This window comes from Benincasa hispida, chromosome 6 (genome assembly GCF_009727055.1).
Source record: "Benincasa hispida cultivar B227 chromosome 6, ASM972705v1, whole genome shotgun sequence".
NCBI lineage: Eukaryota > Viridiplantae > Streptophyta > Magnoliopsida > Cucurbitales > Cucurbitaceae > Benincasa > Benincasa hispida.
In genome coordinates this window covers 47,636,160-47,655,756 of record NC_052354.1, presented here as the reverse complement: position 1 = coordinate 47,655,756, position 19,597 = coordinate 47,636,160, and the positions used below count along the sequence as shown (strand labels likewise).

General features: G+C 32.7%; 2 protein-coding genes across 4 annotated transcripts; both read right to left on the bottom strand.

The window, feature by feature from the left end:
• Positions 1 to 1,529: 1,529 nt before the first annotated feature.
• Positions 1,530 to 7,074, bottom strand: LOC120079518 (NAC domain-containing protein 75-like). 3 transcript variants are annotated; one of them, XM_039033726.1, is made up of 6 exons: positions 6,250 to 7,074; positions 5,966 to 6,146; positions 4,668 to 5,296; positions 3,788 to 4,039; positions 3,224 to 3,322; positions 1,530 to 1,643 (listed from the first exon to the last, which is right to left on the bottom strand). In XM_039033726.1, the coding sequence occupies exons 1-6, from the start codon at positions 6,388 to 6,390 to the stop codon at positions 1,551 to 1,553; spliced, it is 1,395 nt and encodes a 464-aa protein (XP_038889654.1). In that variant the 5' UTR covers positions 6,391 to 7,074; the 3' UTR covers positions 1,530 to 1,550. The 3 variants fall into 3 exon arrangements, with proteins under 3 accessions (XP_038889654.1, XP_038889653.1, XP_038889655.1); XM_039033725.1 differs by having other exon boundaries at positions 3,224 to 3,328; positions 6,250 to 7,073; XM_039033727.1 differs by having other exon boundaries at positions 3,224 to 3,328; positions 5,966 to 6,158; positions 6,250 to 6,388.
• Positions 7,075 to 11,913: 4,839 nt separating this feature from the next.
• LOC120079918 (mitochondrial-processing peptidase subunit alpha-like) lies at positions 11,914 to 16,718 on the bottom strand. The gene is made up of 13 exons (XM_039034374.1): positions 16,565 to 16,718; positions 15,188 to 15,424; positions 14,790 to 15,086; positions 14,523 to 14,690; positions 14,265 to 14,429; positions 14,097 to 14,183; positions 13,885 to 13,951; positions 13,587 to 13,684; positions 13,380 to 13,452; positions 13,221 to 13,291; positions 13,018 to 13,067; positions 12,461 to 12,573; positions 11,914 to 12,341 (listed from the first exon to the last, which is right to left on the bottom strand). The coding sequence occupies exons 1-13, from the start codon at positions 16,601 to 16,603 to the stop codon at positions 12,289 to 12,291; spliced, it is 1,518 nt and encodes a 505-aa protein (XP_038890302.1). The 5' UTR covers positions 16,604 to 16,718; the 3' UTR covers positions 11,914 to 12,288.
• Between the last annotated feature and the right edge of the window lie 2,879 nt (positions 16,719 to 19,597).

Here is a 19,597-nt window from a genome sequence, read left to right as displayed (position 1 = left end):
TTGGTAAAAACATGAATAATGTGTAAGCTGTTAAAAATAATAGAAATTATAAAAACTCAACTAAGTTAAGTGCTAAATTACAAGTTTAGTATCTAAACTTCTCGATTTTATTTTGTGTTTAATAAATTTCTATATTTGAATTTTAATGTTTATTTTCTAATATAATCAGTGACCTATTTGATATATTTTTTAAAAATCCACAAACTACTAGACACAAAGTTGTTGCAATTAGATACAAAATTCAAATTTATATTTAACAGATCAATTTTAATTTTTTTTATGAATATCTTAAAGAACCTATTAGACACGTAAAAAAAATGAAAGTCTAATGATCTATTAGATATTTTTAAAGGTCAAAGATATATTATACATAAAATTGAAAGCTCGAGAGCTATCATACACTTTTTAAAAGTACAAATATCAAAGAGATACAATTTTAGTACAAACCCTGTAAGAAAAAAAAATACTCTTAGTATAAAACATAGACTTAAGAAAAAAAATTAATTTTTTCTTTTCATTATTTGAATTTAATTATTGTGAATCTCACATTAAAAAAAAAAAAAAAGTAAAGACCTTTAAGCAAACTCCTCTTATATTGACAATTAATTTTGAGATGAAACTCTATGTTTCTCGAATACTAATCTCTTGAGATATCAAACTTGCACCCCAAATTCATAATAAACTAAATAATATGTATTCCATAGAGAAGTGAGAAAGAGAGTGTAATGTACTTTATTTCATGTTACTAGACAACCATTGAAAGATTAAAGGGGTTTTGAAAGAGAAGCATATATCTGCAGTTGCTTTCCTTTTTTTTTATTATATATTATATATATATATATATATATATATATATATATATATTATATATATATATAAAGGATGAAATTAATAATAATAATTAATTAATATACAATATAAGTGTTTCTTCAAAGTTCTTAATTATAGAGGTGAAGTTAGAAAAAAGTAATTTAGGCAGTGAGAAATATTCCTCAACACAAGTGTGGGATCTTTTGTTCATTCATTTATAATTAAGAGAGTTTTTTTTATTTTTTTTGAAAAAACAATCTCTCTTTACCTGTAATTGCATATATATATTTCCTAAGAATATAAATAATTAATAATAATACAAGCTCAATGAGATAGAAATGTATATAAATTTCTGGTGTACTATTTCTGTGTAAAAAAGAAAAAAGAAAGAAAAAACACAAAAGCAAAACTATACAAAAATTTCAAAAAAAGAAATGAAAGAAAAGAAAAGAAAAGGAAAAAAAATAGAAATTAAAGAAAGAATAAGTGATGAAGAAGATGATACTGTAATGATAACTGTGATGATTTTGATGCCTCAAACACTGCATTTTTCTTGCCTTTGACCCATTTCCTTCTAAAGCTGCAGCCTTTTTTCTCCCCTTCTTTCCAGCATGGACTTAGTTTAATTTTTTTAAAAAAAAAAGGGGTGAAATGGGATTATTTTGTTTAATGGGATTTTTTCTCTTTAAGGAAGAAACTTGGGTGTTTTTTTTTTTTGAAGATAATTGTTTTTGGTTCTATCAATGATGATTTGGGTTGTCAGGTTCAGGCCAGAAAGGAGAGTACTTCATCCATTCTGCTGCTTCTTGAGGGTTGTTTGCCATGTTTGACTCCTACAAAAAAAAAAAAAAAAAAGAAAAAAGAAAACACAAAACCATGCACAATATATTAAAATTAGGGTTTTCCCTTACACTTAGCTTTCCTCTTCATATCTAATGTTTGCATATTGAATAATACTTTGATATGTTTGTGTTATATACACCTCTATCCACAAATGTGAGAGATCAAACCACACATACATTAAAACATGAGAGTATATTTAAAAAAATATCAAACCTAATTAGCTCTCGGAACTATTAAAACATCTCGATTTCTCTTAAAAAGTTGTAGTTTAGAATCAGTAGTTATATATTATTCTATTTAATTATCGTGAGAGTATTCAGTATAATATCAAACTTAACTAGCACTCGAGCTATTAAAACATCCCTATTCTCAACTAAAGAGTTATGGCTTAGAATCATTAGTTCTATACTTATAAATATATTATCCTATTTAATTTTCATGAGAGTATTCAATAAAAATATCAAAACAATTAAGAGGTGTCCACTTAATGGAGATGTCCAGATGCACTTACTGATCCTCAGATTTTAATCTGTCTCTTATACACATCTAGATGTGTATAAGAGACAGTGTTCATACTAATGGTACTTCCCTACACAATAATCACTAGGAGCTCGATCCTATCGACTTTTCGATACAGGTTTATGCTTATTTAGTCTATTTGTATTGTATTTGATAGTTAAGTATATATAAATTTCTCCTACCTTAAAGCTATTGTTTCAAACAAAGGTTAAAAGTCAAAGCGAGTATAACTCAACTAAAATATAATATATATCATTGACTAAGAGATTTAATTTGTGGTCATTCGAATCCTTCTATTGTATTAAAAGAATAAAGGTAGAAAGTTAATAAAAAGAAAAAAGAAAAAAAAAAAAATAGAAGTCTCCTATATGAACTCTAAAAACAAATCCTAAAATCAAAGAGAGACTCTTAGTTTAATAATTTAAATAAACAAATGACAAAGTTGGAGATCCACCAAAACCCCAGAAATGGGAGAGCTTTATTGTGTTTTAATGATATTAAACAAAAATTATGATATTAAAAAAATTCAAAACAAAAAGGACACCCACTATGGCTCTCAAAAGGAGGAAGTTTGAGAGATTTGTATTTCAATTTATCAACTTTTTTTTTTCTTCTTCTTTTTTCGTTATGGTTTTAAGCAGCTTCATTCCAAATTAAATGAAGCAGAATATATTCTCTTGTCTGGATCAGTTTTTGAGTTTTGCTTTTCCCTATATCATAAAATAAACACTAAAACTTAGATTCTGTGGTGAAATCTATAATAAAAAGAAAGATAAAGTCCATAACTCTTTAATTCAAATTAATACCAATAAAGAATTTTCATTTGTTTCCCTTTTTTCTTCCCACATCTTCCTTTTATACTTAATTATTCCTTGCTCTATTTTCTAATATGATGTGTTTAATAATTTAGTTTAGTCCTCATAATTTCAAGATTGTGTCACGAAATTTATAATATTATATATTTATTTTTTTAAAAAAATTTAGTTAAAAGAAGAGTAGAAAATGAAGTTAATATAAAATGAAATAAAAGGGTGGATAAAAATAGACTTACTTCTTTGATATTAGATGAAGTGCAGCCCATTATGAGTTCTTCCAAACCAGAAGCAGACCTTCCTCCTAGCTTATGATGATGTTGTTGTTGCTGTTCTTGCTGTTGCTATAAAGAAAAAATCATCATCTTCAGTGACTTTTTTTTTTTTTAATCTATCTTTCCCAAAGCTTATAATATTCCAAAGTGAAAAGATTTTGTACCATGGCATATCTTTGCAAATTTAGCTAACACACCAAAATTATAGAAAATTTTCATTTAACCCCATATCTACCTTTTATTTACGTGGCATAGAAAATGAGAAGGTTAGGTTATGTTCAATAACCGAGTTTGGTTTTTGGTTTTTGATTTTTTAAACACTCGTGGGTTTCTTTTCTTTTGTTTTGTTAGCTAATTTTACAAATGTTTTCAAAATCATAACAAATTTTTTTAAAACAAAAATAGAGTAGAAAAAAGATTGAATGGGTTAAAGACAAAAATAATGGTAAAAAAAAATGTGGAAAAAGGGGTAAAGTTTTCAAAACCCAAATAGATATCAAATGGGATGATCTTAGTTAATTAGTTTACCTGAAAGCCTTCATTTTGCAGCATTAATGGAGAAACTCGGTACGAGTCGTGGTCGAGAATGATCGAGGAATGGTGGAGAGGAGGTGGACAGATGATGGTGGAGATTGGATTTGATGGACGAGTGATTTGAAATGCGGTAGACACCATCGGATGGTGGTGCTGCCGTTGAAGATGGTGGCGATGGTGGTGGTGGTCTCCGATATCCTCCGTCGGGGCCGCTTCTCTTGCTGTTGAGGCTTCTCCAATGCCAGGCTATGGAAAAGAAAAAATAAATAAATAAAATTAATTAAATTGCAAGCATTTTTTTTCTTTTTTATTATGTTGTTTTCTATTAGTATTGTTTTGTCAATTTAATGTTACTGTTTGGTGGGTAAGTAAGTCTTATTTTTAGTTAGATGACAATTATAATATTCCAAAAATCTGTAATTATGCACATAAAATTATGCTGCAAATGCAAGCAAAATATGGGGTATGAGAAAACCTACATAAAAACTTTCCAATTTGATTCCTTACCTCCTTAAATTATGATGATTAAATCATACACATAGTAATTTGTTGCTAATTACCAAATAATCCCACTATACATTTATTTTGTCCTAATCATACATTAATCTTCATTTTCTATTCCTAAGTTTGATCCTTCCTAAATTTCATTTTTACCCCTAGAGTACAAAGAAAAAAAGAAAAAAGGACTATTATTATTCCTTCTTTTCTTTTTTTTTCCCCCCCCATGAAATCTTTTGTTCCCATTAGAGAAAACTAAAATTTGAAAATTACTTGCCTACACACATTAGAGAAAATCAAGAAGGCAAAGAAAAGTATACTTCTATAAAAAAAAAAAATGGAAAAGAAGATGCATGGAATAAAATTAAATACAAACCTCATCAAAGGTTCTTCTGAAAGAACCAAAGCTAAAATGATCAGCCTTGAATTGTTGAATATGATCCAATCCGCCGTAAGTTGCGGCAGCAATATGTGGCGGAGGACAAAGACGACCACCACTACCAGCCACGGAGGACATTTCGTCTCTCTGGCCGGTGGCCATTTCTCGAGAAGACGAACAACTCCCGCTCCCACTCTCCCTTCTACTACTAAGAACAAGATTGTCGCCGCTAAGCTCGGGGCCAACACCAATGCTGACGGGCTTGTCGGAGGAGGACCAATTACACTGGCGGGGTTGTGTCTGGTAAAAAATCTTAGAAACAACAAGCTCTCCTTCTTTCTCCTCCTCGTGTTGGCCCAAATGGTATTGGTGCATAACCCAGTTGGTTTTTTCGGGTTTTCGATTTTTGCCGAAGTTGGTGTATAGAACAAGGATTTTTTTGCAGCCCTTTTGGCGGCCATTGACCATAACCGGCCGCGTTTTTCCGGTCTTGTGCCACCGTGTTTCGCCACCACCACCTTGGAAGTCGCATTCCGTTTGGATTTTTCTTCGTTTTCGTGTTCCTGTTGTGTAAGCTTTCGATGGCCTATGGAAGAAATGTCTACTCAATCCATCTCTTGTAACTCCTACATCCCAAAAAAAGGAAAAAGAAAATTATTTGACGGCTTGGAATATTATTGCTAACGACTCTTTAAGATGAGAGAACAAAAAATTGAAAATTGTATTTTGGTCTTGCATCAAATAGTTAAGAGAATACATTTTTGCCTAACCTAATAAATTTATTAAACTTTAATACATATTATATACACACATATGTACGTACGGACGGACGTATTTGCTGCTCTTTTTTTCGCTAAAAAATCAGCAATATTTTGCTAAGAGTTAGATAAATTTTGATTGCTCATCACATCGGGATGATTTGTTTTTCAAAATATGAAGTGAAAATTCATTTTTTTTTTTTTTTTTTTAAAAAAAAAAAGCAAAATTTTAGCAAAACTCCAAGTTGGTTGGCTTAGGTGCAACCATAATGCAAAATGGTTTCCCCTCAAAGTCATATCCAACTTGAAAGGAAGAAATTGTTTTTTAAAAAAAGAAAAATCAAATTGCATTAGATACATATATAAGCAAACTAAGCAAATATATCCAATCCAAAGGACGATTAATTTCCCAAAGTTTTTTTTTTTTTTTAATTGCTAAAATTGACTAAAAATATTCGTCTTTATCCACATTCATCATTCCATAGAGAGAGTTAAATTTGAAAAAAAAAAAAAAAAAAGGAAATAAAATATAGTTACCAGGAAGCTTTTCAGGATGAGTATAACAAATCCCATCTTCACCTTCAATTGTAGGAATGAACTCATCAATCAAAGGGTGAGATTTCATGTCATCTTTGGCTTCTACTTTAGCTTCAAGATGTTCTATCAGTTCTTGGTCTGTTGGGTCAAATTTCACACCTGCTGGTAAACCTAACCAATCCTACACACAACACTCCAATTCCAAATTTCCAACCTAATTATACAAACACAAACTAACTAAAAAAATTATTTATCAGAGCATAAGGTCTTGTGTTTTTTTTTACCGGCTTCACTTCTAGCTTGTGTCCGCAACCCGGACACTGCTTTGATCCACACTTTTGATGCTCCTCTAGCTTCGCATCGATAAGATCCGAGCTCGTTATTGACCCCAAATTGCTCTTCGTACTTGCCATACTCGTCGTCATCGTCGTTTTTTGGGATTAAAAGGAGATCAAAGATATAATATGCTATCTTTCAAGCTTGATATATCAAGTTGGTATAGTAAAATCTCATGACTTTGAAGGAAAAAAGAAAACTTTTTCACAACCCACTTAATAAAATTGAATTCTACAAACTGGGTTTTGTTTAGAAATGAGAAATTATAAGAGAAGAAGAAGAAGTTTTGATTTATTTTTTTTTCACACGAGAAAGATCTTCAGGGAAGAGAAAGAAGTTTCCCTAAAGAAGGAAATTAAAGAGAGAAAAGAGGGAAAAGGAAGAAACTGTTGATGTGGGTTTTGAGAGCTATAAAACTTGCTTTAACAAGATGGAAGGAGAAAAAAAAAACAGAATTTGCTTTCTCAACTTTAACTGAAGAATTAGCAAAGAGAGTGAGAGGAAAAGGAAAAGGTAAGGACTCAAAACCTAGAGAGGAACTTTAGAAGAAGAAGAAGAAGAAGAAGAAGAAGAAGAAGAAGAAAAAGAAGAAGAAGAAGGGATAATAGAAAATGATGTGATAATATATAATATAATATAATATAATATATGACAATATTTGAGATATGATATTAATTGTAGGGGGTTTGTGGGAAAAAGGAAAAACCAAAGAGGGAGAGAGAAGAAAAAACCAAGTTGATTTTTGTAAAAGCTCTAAGAGGGAGGTGATGAGATCTGTGTTTGTTGGTTTGTTTCTTTTATGTGTTTTGAACCATTGACTGACTAAAATAGAAAAGCAAAAGCCAGCAACAAAATGGCCTTCTTTCACACAGCTCTCTTAGGCCCAATTCCAAAAAGTTACTATTATACCATTTTTATATATATTGGTATATGTAATTTGGTTTTTGTTTTGTTTTAGCCCACAACCACATCTCCATTTTCACACACACTCCATTTAAATTATATTGTCCTAGCTCCTTGAAAAAGTATATCATACGCTGGGTGCGATAATACCAATACTATTATGTGCAATGGATTTCATCAAAATTCTACACTTAAGCATGATTGATCCAGACTAATACTAAGTTAACTAACCACTTGAAAAGTCGTCCTCTTGTTGTATTTTAAAAAAAATTAAAAAAAACAGAGTATATTAGTTCTTGTACTTTTGATTTCATGTCTTATAAGTAAACTTTAAAAGTGCAAATAGATTCTTAAATTTTCAATTTTGTGTTTAATAAATTCTTGTCATGTTTGATATTTGATATAATATATAGGTCCATTAGACACAAAAATTCAAGTAGACGTAAAATTTGATTTTATATTTAACAGACTAAATAATTCTTTTAAAATTTTCTAAACATATTAAAGGACTCACTAGACATAAAAGTAAAAGTCAAATAATATATTGAACATTTTTAAAGTTGAAGACCTATTCAATACAAAATTGAAAGTTGAAAAACGAAAATCCAGTTTAATAACTATTTGGTTTTGTTTTTATTTTTTAAAATTAAACCTATAGACACTGCTTTCACTTCTAAATTTCTTTTTTTGTTACCTTCTTCTTACCAATGATTTAAAAAATCAAGTCAAATTTTGAAAAAAAAAAAAAATGAAATTTTTAAAAACTTGTTTTTGTTTTTGGAATTTAGCTAAGAATTCAAACATTCTACTTAAAAAAAGATTCAAATCATTGTAAGAAACAAAGAAGAAATAGGCTCAAATTTAAAAAACAAAATGATTATGAAATGAGGCTTAAACTTTTAATTTACTCTATAAAAACAAAGACACAAATCAATCAACATACTGACGGTTCAATTGGTTGAAATATTAAACATCTACTTATCTTAAAAGTATAAGAGGAATATAACTCAATTGATTAGATCCTAATACATAAACTCAATTTGTGTTCTTGATGTTTCATTTTGAGAGTAGAAAATATGTATTTATCAAAAAGAAATGGTATACGATATTGGAGAAGAAGATAAAACAACCGACTACCAACTTCAAGTGATAAGTTTGTGTATTACGTGGCAAAGCCTTCGAGTACAAACTCAGATTCTAAGGGTAAATGAAAAATATATATAGCTCCTTTTGTTTTTATTTTGTTATTGTTATTCATTAATATATTTTAGATATTTTGCATGACTGTTTTTTCACTTTTGAAGCCAAAATTTTCTTCATGTGTAAATGGTAAGAGAGAAAGAGAGAGTCACATGGGTATTGAGCTGAGGTGCTGCTCATTATGCTTTTTAGCCATGAATGTTGCAGAGAGAGAGAGATTAAGAAGAAAGGTTGCTTGATGAGCAAGGCAAATCAGCAGTATACTTGATGGACCACCACCACCACCACCCCTTTTTAATCCATTTTTAAATTATCATATAAATCTAATTAATTAAACCCCTAAATTGTTCTTTTTCTTTATCTTTATTATTATTATTATTATTATTTTTTAAGAAAAAAGATCAAAGATATTTTAGAAAAGGAAAGGGAGAAAAAGTTTGTCATGTAACCGACTAGGGCTACATAAGGTTGGGCATGCAACCTAGATTAAAGGTGAGAGTATTCAAGGTAATTACAAATATAACAATTATAATGTAAAAGAATTATACTAATAAGAATCTATCATTAATAGATTTGGGTATATTTACAATTCTTTTAAAATGTTGCTATATACCTCATTATTAACTCTAGAAGTACTGTCCAATTCAATTACCTTTCTTTCTCTGGAAACCTCAAAATTTAGAGTATAGATTAATTATCGCTGAACTAAACTCATTATTTTTTTTTTTTTTCGTAACCGACCTCAGTAGAGAGAGATGGGTTTGTGAAGTGAATATAAAAAATAAGGATTTAATTATTAGGGTTTAGGGAAAACTGTGGACAGGAAAAATGGAATGGAGCCCACAAGGTATGACGTGGTCTAAAAATGGGAAATCTTGTGGGCCACAAAAGCAATTTAATCAGATGATGGTTAGTCTTTCACGTTTATAACATACTCCCTTTGATCAGTCAAGAAGCAAATCATGATGAAGCTTCTTAAATCATGTCTTCCCCACCAGATTTCTGCCCATGCTTGCTCATTTTGTCTCACAACCCTTTTTTTCTTCTTTTATTTATATATATATATATATATACACACACTTATATCGCTCTTAAGTAATTAAGTGTATTTTCTTAATTGCTTTACTAAACTCTATAATCCAACCAACTACTTAGCTTAAAAATTACTGTTCATAATCGAGATACAAAGTTCAAAATAGAATAGAAATGAGTTTACCCAACCATATCCTCTATCAAGAATGTGCATCCTTACCAGAGGAGTACAAATATTAAATAAGTTTGAATGCACGAATAAAATTCACGCTTATTCACAATGTGTAAGGAATTTGTTCTGGGTAACTATAAATGTATTACATTAATGATAAAGGAAAGAAAATGAAAGTTCCTAGAATAAATTTTAGTTAGGTGTCAAACTTTTACAAAAGTAGAGTATACATCATTGTTGTCGAGTAATTATAATTTAGATTAGAACTAAGTACGTCGATATACGAGTAAACCTGTGTTGTGTCTGACATTGCTAAAATTGTTCTTTTAAGGACTATTTGGAGAACTGAAATATAAACAAGATTAATGAAAATCTAAAGATGTCATGTTACATGAAGAATCAAGGGTGGAATGAAAATGAAACAGTGAAGCATGAAAACCATAAAAAAAAAAAAAAAGAATTTGGTTGAAAACTGTACAAAATGAGTTTGATAATACAAATCGAGCTCAAAATGCTCAATTCAAATATGGATTCTGGATTACATTACATTACAAACTCACTAACTCCATTACCCTTTAATAAAGCTTTGCAACTTCCTTAACCTCCTTTGTAGAAGGGTGGAAAGAAGATTTTTCCATTTAGAAGTGAATGAACCCCCATTTCTTTGATGAGACAATCTCATTTTGTACTAGTGAATCTAACAATCTAGGAGACTTCACATCACCAATCATTTGAGATATCAAACGTTAAGCAATATAGTCTTATCTATGACAATCTTTCTATTGCATCTATATAGGATCAATTGATTCGTTGGGAAGTACATGGAAATAAATTTGAAATAGTTATCTTTAACCTTAATATAGGCTACTTTGCTAATAAGAGAGATTTTTGTTTGCGAAGACAAATCAATATACAAAATCTTTTTTGTCAAGAAAAAGGGTAAAAAAGTAAGACAAATGTAAAGCTAAAGCGCCTGCATGCTACAACTAGCATACAACCTAAAGTCGTAAAAAGGTTTCAATCTCTCCTTATTCCTGTGTTGGGTAACACATAATAACCAATTTGTTATACGAACAACTTTGTTTCTTTTGATGCTATAATTAGTCCATCAATTTTATTTTGTTGCATTTTCTCTTTAACTTTTATAAATAAAATAAGGCATCACATCAAAACTAATATGGTCACGCATCAATCCTGTACCTATATACAACTATGAATGACATCAAGATGGTGCACATAATTTTCCCATGATATAATATCACATCAATTTTTTTTTTTTTTTTGGGTTACATTCTAATCAGATATCTATAGTTAAAAAATAAATTAATAGATCTATAATAAAAAAAAAAAAAAAAAAATAAAAATAAAAAAATAACATAAAATATAAGGATAAAGACAACTGACGCATGTGGGGGGGACCAAGGAGCAATAATTTAAACTAAATATAAATGAATCAAAGCCAAGAACTATATCTTTAAAAATAGATTACCAGAAATGAGCAAAATAGTATATATTCTCCCTAAAGATCTAAGTGGATGATACCCTATTCATATATGGCTAGTCACATTATCCATTTATGGTTGACATTGACTAATCAAGAAATGGACCCACATAACATTGGCTTTCTCACACCAGGCATATATACTTTCTTAACTATTTTCTCCTTGGGATATGAATCTAATAATTTTAATATGACTTATATATATTTATACAACACAGTTACATATACACATACACATGAATATACATTATACATTCACATGTAATAGGAAAAAGAGAAGGTTCCAAAAGGAGAGTTGTAAAGAACCTAAGATCAAAATGATGGCTATGAAAAATATATTAAGGCAAAGTTATCAAATAATTAGTTTTGATACTGCAGAAAATGAATCAAGGAATATGAAGAATAATAATAATAATTAAAAGCTTTCAATTATGCATGAATTATATCTCATTTTGGAGCATCTTTTTAGAAGACATATACATTTATTTAAGCAATTCGTACAGTACCTTTAGGAGAATAATACCTCGTATGTATCCAACCAATCCTTTAGTAGAGATCTGAGTAACTGAAAAATTAAAAAAAGAAAAGAAAAGAAAAGAAAGGAAAAGAAGAAAAGCTCTGAATATAACGAATAAATGATGCACTAAACTCAAATCTTCTGTCACAAAGCTGCAATTTCTCTAAAGTTAATTGTGTCTAAAAGCATATCTAAAATTGACCATTCAAACTAACAAAGTAGGTCCCCAGCTTACTCTCTTGCAATATCTTCAAAAGAACTGTTGTAAATTAAAAATGCACAAAATCTTGAGCATGTGTTGCAAGCAGCACTTTATTATTAAAGATTAAAAAAAATCAACTCAGATTGTTGCTCAGAGAGGCCTTGCAAATTACAATGTTCCAAAATACAAACATTCTGAAATTGCTTTCAGAACATGAACTTTGATCAAGATGGAACCATTAACTGAAAAATACTTCACTGTTTTAGATAGAAGGAACAAAACATACCGTTCAATAGAGATCGGGTATTGACAAAAAAGGGGGGTTGCTCAAATTTACCAATTATTGAGATAAACTGGATCTTTATGCTTTTTCTTATTCTCAGAAGAAAGTGTACAAGGCTTGAGGATAGAAATTTCTATGTTCCGTGCGGGACTAAATAGATTCATCAAAAATGATTGGTTACTTGGACTTAAACTTGCTGCTGACAGAATCATAGCTTGGAACATGAATAACTGCAGAACAACAATATATAAAGAAATAATTATATAGAGAAAGCTAATAAGACAGCTCCTTTTATGATGTAGGAAGCATAAACAGATATCATGAGGTTCATATTGGGCACGATAAGTACCATCGCCATATGATGCCATTGTCAATGGAGAAGAGAGAAGGTTTTGTGCAATTGAAGCTATATCCTCCAGAGTTACTTCGTCCACAGCTTTCAAGAAATGTTCCACAGGTTTCCTGGATAATGTGGCATACATTATATATTTAAGATGTAACACACAAATCATTAAAAAATGAGTATGTGTGGCCTTGGAGATAGATCCCTATTGTAATTGCAAAGCTTGCCTCAAAAATAGAAGATAATCACTTCAAATTATACTTGTAACTTCTAAATTCTAATAGCCCTGAAGAAATAAACTCTCTTCACTATGACCAGATTCTGTATTGCCTTTAGTCGGTCTAAACATGAAGTGTATGGTGGCATGATATATGTCATTTGGATAAATGTGAACAGCTGACCCATGGGACAGAATGTTTAATGAGTAATAACAGCATAACCACATCCTGATACATCTTAAATCTTTCAAACAGATTTCATTTCACCCTCCAAGTACAAGAGGAAAGCATTTAGAAATGCTGGTCATAGTGGATACAAGTACAATAAAATGATTCAGACCATACCGTTCACCATAAGTCAAAACTTGTCGGCCTATGTCCTCTGAAGCAACCACCTAAAAAATACAGCTCCACAACCACAATAAGTGGACCATTCTAGAAAATTTTAACATTTTAAAAAACTTGATGTTATTTTATTTTTCTTTTCCATCAACCTAAGATCCAAGCATGCTAAGGCAACGAGAAAAAAGATATATAATGATACATACCCTGGATTCCAAATTCATTAGCACGGCTGACTTTGTTGACTGTTTGGCACGGTCTAGCTGCACCTGTTGAACTGTAAACAAAGGAAATGTTATCAGTGATCGAGTTAGATATAATGGTCCTTCTGGAAATGCTGGAAAATAGAATGCATCATATATGACCTTTTCCAGGCGTTGCAATGGCTAACAGTTCGCTGGCTGCAATATCAAAGGCTTTTGGCACGAAATTAGAACCCTACAAAAAGAGTAGATGCTTATAAAGAGATAAATAAGAATTCTATTATCAAGATCAACATAGAGGTTTGGCATTTTGCTAAGTTAACTATCTCTGGTCAATACAACGACAGAAGATTTAAAGAGAATCATTACAGTAGTTGCTTGGATGCCAAATATGGCACTATTATTGTAAATATTGTTGAATGCTGAAATCGATTGGACCTGTGGATACTCATTTAAGACCTGAAGATCTGCTCACCACATCAATAAATACATAGAAGTTAATGCTTAAGAACATACGATATGGGTAAACAAAGGTTGGGCTGAATTGGATTGTATGGGTAAATTAAAACACTGATCTCCTCCCTCCAAACCTCCCACTCAAAAACAAACAAACAAAAAAAGGATCTTGGATCCATGGCCATCAATGTCAAAGAAATTTAGGACTTACACAGCCGAGAGTACATCCCCTTTCCAGGTCCACCAGCTGAGAAGGACCCTCCACCTCCCAGTAGCATCTAAGAGATGAGATATATTATTGTTTTAGTCTTTTCACAGTGATAAAGTGAAAAATGGAATGAACAACTAAAGGGGGCGTGTGCATGATCTAAACCAAAGTGTCATAAAAACCACTCAACAACAGAAGATATTCATTGTTAAAACCTGAAGAACAGTTAAGGCCATAGCATCTTTCTCCTTACGCCAGCCACCTGGGAGTTCAAAGGCAAGAGCAAAATGTGTCATCCCGTCCTGAAAGAGAGAGAACAATTAACAAATGATGCCTGAAAATGAAGACTAGATGCCACAGTATTCCATATTGATGATACACACCCCAGAATCACCTTGATGACGATAATCACCCCCATTGTACACTGATTTTGGCTCCTCATGGGGAACACTTGGAAGGTCAGATAGAAGTGGTTCAGCAATAGATAAGAGTTCCTCATGTTCAACACCGGATGCTGCAAGTACTATGCGAGACGCGGTGTAATTTTCCTGAAGGAAGAAGCATGACCAATAAATAAATAACATAATTAAATAATTATTTATAAGAATAAACATGATATTACAAGCACCCATTCAACTTACAGAAACAAATTTCTCCAAAATTGTATCACTCAAACTATTTATAGCAGACTCCGGGGCTACAAGAGAATTTCCCAAGGCACCAGAGTAACCAGCCGCGTGGATAGCTTCCAGAAGTAACCCATGGGGGTTGTTGGAAGCTTCAATAATCTCATCTTTTACCCTTGAAAGCTGTTTAACACAAACCTCGATCTCTCAGTGAGTCAATAATTAGGAAATTTGTGGAGCAAGGTATTAATGATATTCATAGTGAAAGAAATCCTAAGAGACCTGCTCATTGACCTCCCAGTCAAGAAAAACAGGATTTCTAACACAGTCGATAAGCAGCTCCACCATTTCAGGAACATATGATTTCAAAGCATTGAAGGTGTAGCCCATCTGCTCTCTTGCAGCTGAGGCTTGCACATTGCCACCAATTGCCTCTACCTCCCGGACAACACGTAAGTGACTTCGATTTCTTGTGCTTTTAAAGGCCATACGTTCCAGCAGATGGGTAGAACCAAAAGTTTCTGGAGTCTCATAACTTGAACCACAATCAACATATAAACCTATTGATGCGGCAGGATCCTGCATTGAACAGACAAGAGTTCGATTTCCCCTTAGTAGAAGGAACACAAGCAAGACAAATACAGAGAACTATTATATATTCATATGCCTTCCCATCTTACCGGTGATGTTTCTGATGCTACTTTTACACCATTTGGCAGAGTTGTGATCTTGGTCTTACCAGGTTCAACATAATCTGGCAATGGAGGCGGAAGGTTTACATCCAACAGGGGAAAGTCTAGTGGAGGTAATGTAGAACGGTCTCCAAGCAACCAGCCAAAGAGACCCCCAGAAGATTTATGCTTTGAGGCAACAGCACTAGAGCTTGCAAATCTGTATAGCCCATTGTTTGCACGCCCCTGAGTAATGGTTCGAAAGCAAAATTGTCATCATTATCCATCAAAGCATATGATTTGCAATGTCTTTGATTGTTTATATAAAATAAGGAAGTCAAATTTGAAAGACTTGAGTTGCTTGGAGAATTGAATTTGATGCCCTCTATCGTGTTAGACTTAGAAACTAAAATCACAAATGCATCTTTGCAAAGATCTTATATTATGCAAAGTGCTCGGATGATTATAACTTTAGTTTATGTTTCCACTAACTTAATCAATGACAAAGACAGGTGTATATACTATTATCAACCGACCAGCCATACAGAATGAACCAACAAACAAAACCCAAGGTCTTGTTTCGTAACTATTTGGCCGTGGTTTTTGTTTTTTAAAAATTAAGCTTATAAACACTACTTAAACTTTTATCCATCCACTTGATATTTTGAAAATGCATTGTTCAAAAATGAAATAAAAAATATAAATACACTAAAGGATGCAGTCAATATAGCCATAACCACACCTGTAACCCAAGTCAATTCACGAGGGGAAGATAAAATAGGAGAGGAATCATCTTGGGGTGGGCTTACTACTAAGATGGGTGCTACTTTTTTTTATTATCCACTTTCTACCAATATTTTAAAAAACCAAGCCTTGAACCAAAAAAGGTAATTAAAAAGTTTGCATTTGTTTAGAAAAATTGACTAAGAATTGAAGTGCTTCTTAAAAATGCAAAAATTGTATGAAACTTAAGAGAAGACAATCATAAATTTTAAAAATATAATCGTTACCAATCAAGTGTAAATAATTCCAAATAGATCATATTATTGACACTCAATAACCTAGCAGCTCGATATGCTGATCATATGACTTCTACACCATCATTTTTCACCACAGAGATTACGAACACTCACGTCCACCTCCAATCCGGTGTCTTTCTAATCATAATTCGACGAAACAAACTGTAAATTGAAAATTGAATTCGACAAGGCAGAAAAACTTCCATTGAGATCCATATCTAAAGAAAATTACAACTGAAAACCAAATCATCCAAAACAATCACAAGCGACAGACCGTTCGCCTTGAGTGGGAACAAAATGTGAATAAGAGATCAAAATCAAAGAGGTCAAAAGGGCATTTATGGAGGGGGCGATCAATTTTACTAACCTTCAGAGACGTGATTCGTGAAGCTGCAGCTCTGTACATGATGATCGAGCAACGATCTCTTCCGTCTTCAAAGCGCTTTTGGCAATTAAGCGTCAAAAAAGTCTTTATGCCTCAAGTCTTGGAAGTCGCACAGAGCAGGAAAGGTTTATTGTACGATTAGATATGTAGCCACGTGTCGAAGCTCAGATTTTGCCACGTCTCTTTTATGATTCCGAAATTCTTCGAAGCTAAATTATAATATATATATATATATATATATGTATAAAAATATAAACTTTGCCTTTTGTTTTGAAAATAATTCTTTTGAAAAAAATACTTTCTCACCTTAGATTTTGAGTTTAATTTTTATTTAATCTCTAATCTAATAATTTAGCAGGTGTGAGTCATTGAATCACAATGTCAGATCATGTAAAGGTCCCATAAAGAAAAAGACAACTCTAGTGGCAGTAAGTATTTTTTAAACTTAAATTTGTACAAAGTTTATATAGAACATACATATTTTTCCCGTGAATTTGTAAAAGCACTTCTTTCTTTTTGATGTACCTACTGTTATTTGTAGAAGATATTTTATTGTTTGGTGGTGCTTTATAAGGTAGAAAAACAAAATCTTTGCTATTTTTGTAGAGTCATACAAAAGGAAAGATTTATACTATGATTAGTTCTCAATCCTACCTCCAACATGACAAGGATGACAAATTAGCCTCATCAGTAGGTGACAAAGAGCCACATAGGAGCTGATGTCATTGCCACCGTGAACCTTCTCTCTCTAACCAATTTCGGTACAATGGCCTCATGCACCTACAAATAGACAGATTTGGTTTATAAATTTGTTTTCATTATTTTTTCTTTTACCATATACACATTTGTATATATATATAGAAAACATTCACTGTACAAAATATACTAAGAAAAGAGAAAACCAATATTGAAATAGAAAAGGAAAGGGAAGAAGAATTATCTCCCTCTTTTCATCATCTAGCCGTCGGATTCTTCTTTACCTTCTTATTCTTTCACCACTGTCTTAACTTGGTATCAAAGCCTTCGGCTACCAACGACTAGAATAGCCTACAATGGTGAATACGTCAGCTACTTCATCACCTATCTTCCCCAGAGCTGTCAACAATGGCAACATCACAGAACCACCATTAAACCAGTTACTTAATCAGGTGACATCCATTAAAATGGATAGGTCAAACTTCCTGCTCTGGCAAAACCTTGCTTGCCCGATACTCAGAAACTATTGATTGGAAGGTTTTCTAACCAGGGAAAACCCTTGTCCTAGTCGATTCATCATCAAATAGACCAGTGAGCACTCCGGTGAAAGCTCAAGTGCCGATCCAACTACTGCTACAATGTCAGATACTGAGTTGCAACCGAATCCAGACTATGATGCTTGGATAGCCGTCGATCAGCTATTGTTAGGATGGCTCTACAACTCAATGAATTAGAAGATTGCTACATAAGTAATGGGATACCAAACTGCTAAAGAACTATGGGAAGTTGTCCAAGAACTGGTTGGAGTTCAATTAAGGGCTGAAACGGATTATCTTAAAAGGATGTTCCAACAGACCCGCAAAGGAGCATTGAAAATGAGTGAGTACCTTACTTTAATGAAACGGTATATTGATGGTCTTGCTCTTGCAGGTTCACCGGTCTCTTTACTTGACCTTATATCACAAGTACCGTCTGGACTTGATGAGGAATATAACCCGGTGGTAGTAGCAGTACAAAGCAAAGGAACAACTCGATGGTCCGATCTTCAGTCTGATTTACTGTCATATGAGAAAAGGCTCGAGTATCAGCTTGTAATAAAAACCGGAATCACTGGAATGGTAAATGTTTCTCTCTCTCTCAGCTCACCTTCAGTTAATGTTGTGCAAAACAATCCTAACACTTCAACAAATGCCTATCGAAATTCTTATGAAAACACTCAGCCCTCAAACTTCAGGGGCAGAGGAGGTCGAAACAGGGGACGTGGCTGATGAAACAGTACTTCGACAGCCAGGCCTACTTGCCAAATTTACGGAAAACTTGGTCATACTGCTGACATCTGCTACTTCAAGTACAACAAGGAGTTTAACAATCCTCGACAGACACACACTCGTGTTGAATCTACCTAACTCCCACCAAGCAGAAACTAAGAACGAAACACCTCTGCCTTACTCGCACACTCTACTGTTGCTTCCCCTGAAACAGTCGCTAACCCCAACTGGTATGTCGACAGCGGTGCTTCAACTCATTAACCAACAATCATACCTTCCTCCACTCCTTCTCCAACTACACAGGTACTGATGAAGTCATCGTTGGTAACAGTACTCCCCTCACTATATCTCGCTATGGACATTTAAATCTTCTTACTAAGAATGGTGTTCTGTCTCTACTTAATATACTCTATATGCCTGATATCACTAAAATTTTAGTCAGTATGTCCAAACTAGCCAAAGATAATAACATTGTGGTTGAATTTCATGCTGATTTCTGTGTGGTTAAGAACAAGGAATCAGGAGGTAGCACTTCTAAAAGGCCGATTTAAAAATGGACTCTACCAATTGGACACTATCAACCAGTCGATAAATAATGCACTCTCTGCCTCAGGGTCCTCAGGTGCTAGCTTGACTACTCGGTCCAATCTGTCTTCTCATCACTCTGCATTGGCAACAAGCACGACTATCTCCAAGTTACTTATCTACAGGCGACTTGGCTATCCATCCCCTAGAATTTCGTCAAAACTAATTAGTGGATGTAATTTGAAAATCACTGATAATGAGAAGTACTTTTGTGAAGCCTTTCAATTTGGAAAATCTCATAACTTACCCTTTTCTGACTCTTTATCTCATGCAACAAAATATTTCGATTTAGTTCACACTGACCTTTAGGGGCCGGCCCCAATGCCATCAGCTGATGGTTACAGATATTATGTAGTATTTGTAGATGACTTCAACAGATTCACTTGGTTATATCCCTTAAAACAGAAAAGCGACACTGCTGCTGCCTTCCAAAGCTTTTAGGCTCTTGTTTGTACTCAGTTTAACC

Excerpts from the sequence above, each read along its gene's own strand:
- LOC120079918 (XM_039034374.1), bottom strand. The coding sequence starts at position 16,603 with ATGTACAGAGCTGCAGCTTCACGAATCACGTCTCTGAAG. Across the intron at positions 15,425-16,564 it reads CACGAATCACGTCTCTGAAG|GGGCGTGCAAACAATGGGCT; the intron begins GTTAGTAAAATT and ends ACCATTACTCAG. Across the intron at positions 12,574-13,017 it reads GTTTTGACTTATGGTGAACG|GAAACCTGTGGAACATTTCT; the intron begins GTATGGTCTGAA and ends CACATTATCCAG.
- LOC120079518 (XM_039033725.1), bottom strand. The coding sequence starts at position 6,390 with ATGACGACGAGTATGGCAAGTACGAAGAGCAATTTGGGGTCAATAACG. Across the intron at positions 6,147-6,249 it reads ACAAGCTAGAAGTGAAGCCG|GATTGGTTAGGTTTACCAGC; the intron begins GTAAAAAAAAAC and ends TGTTGTGTGTAG. Across the intron at positions 4,040-4,667 it reads TCAGAAGAACCTTTGATGAG|CCTGGCATTGGAGAAGCCTC; the intron begins GTTTGTATTTAA and ends TCTTTTCCATAG.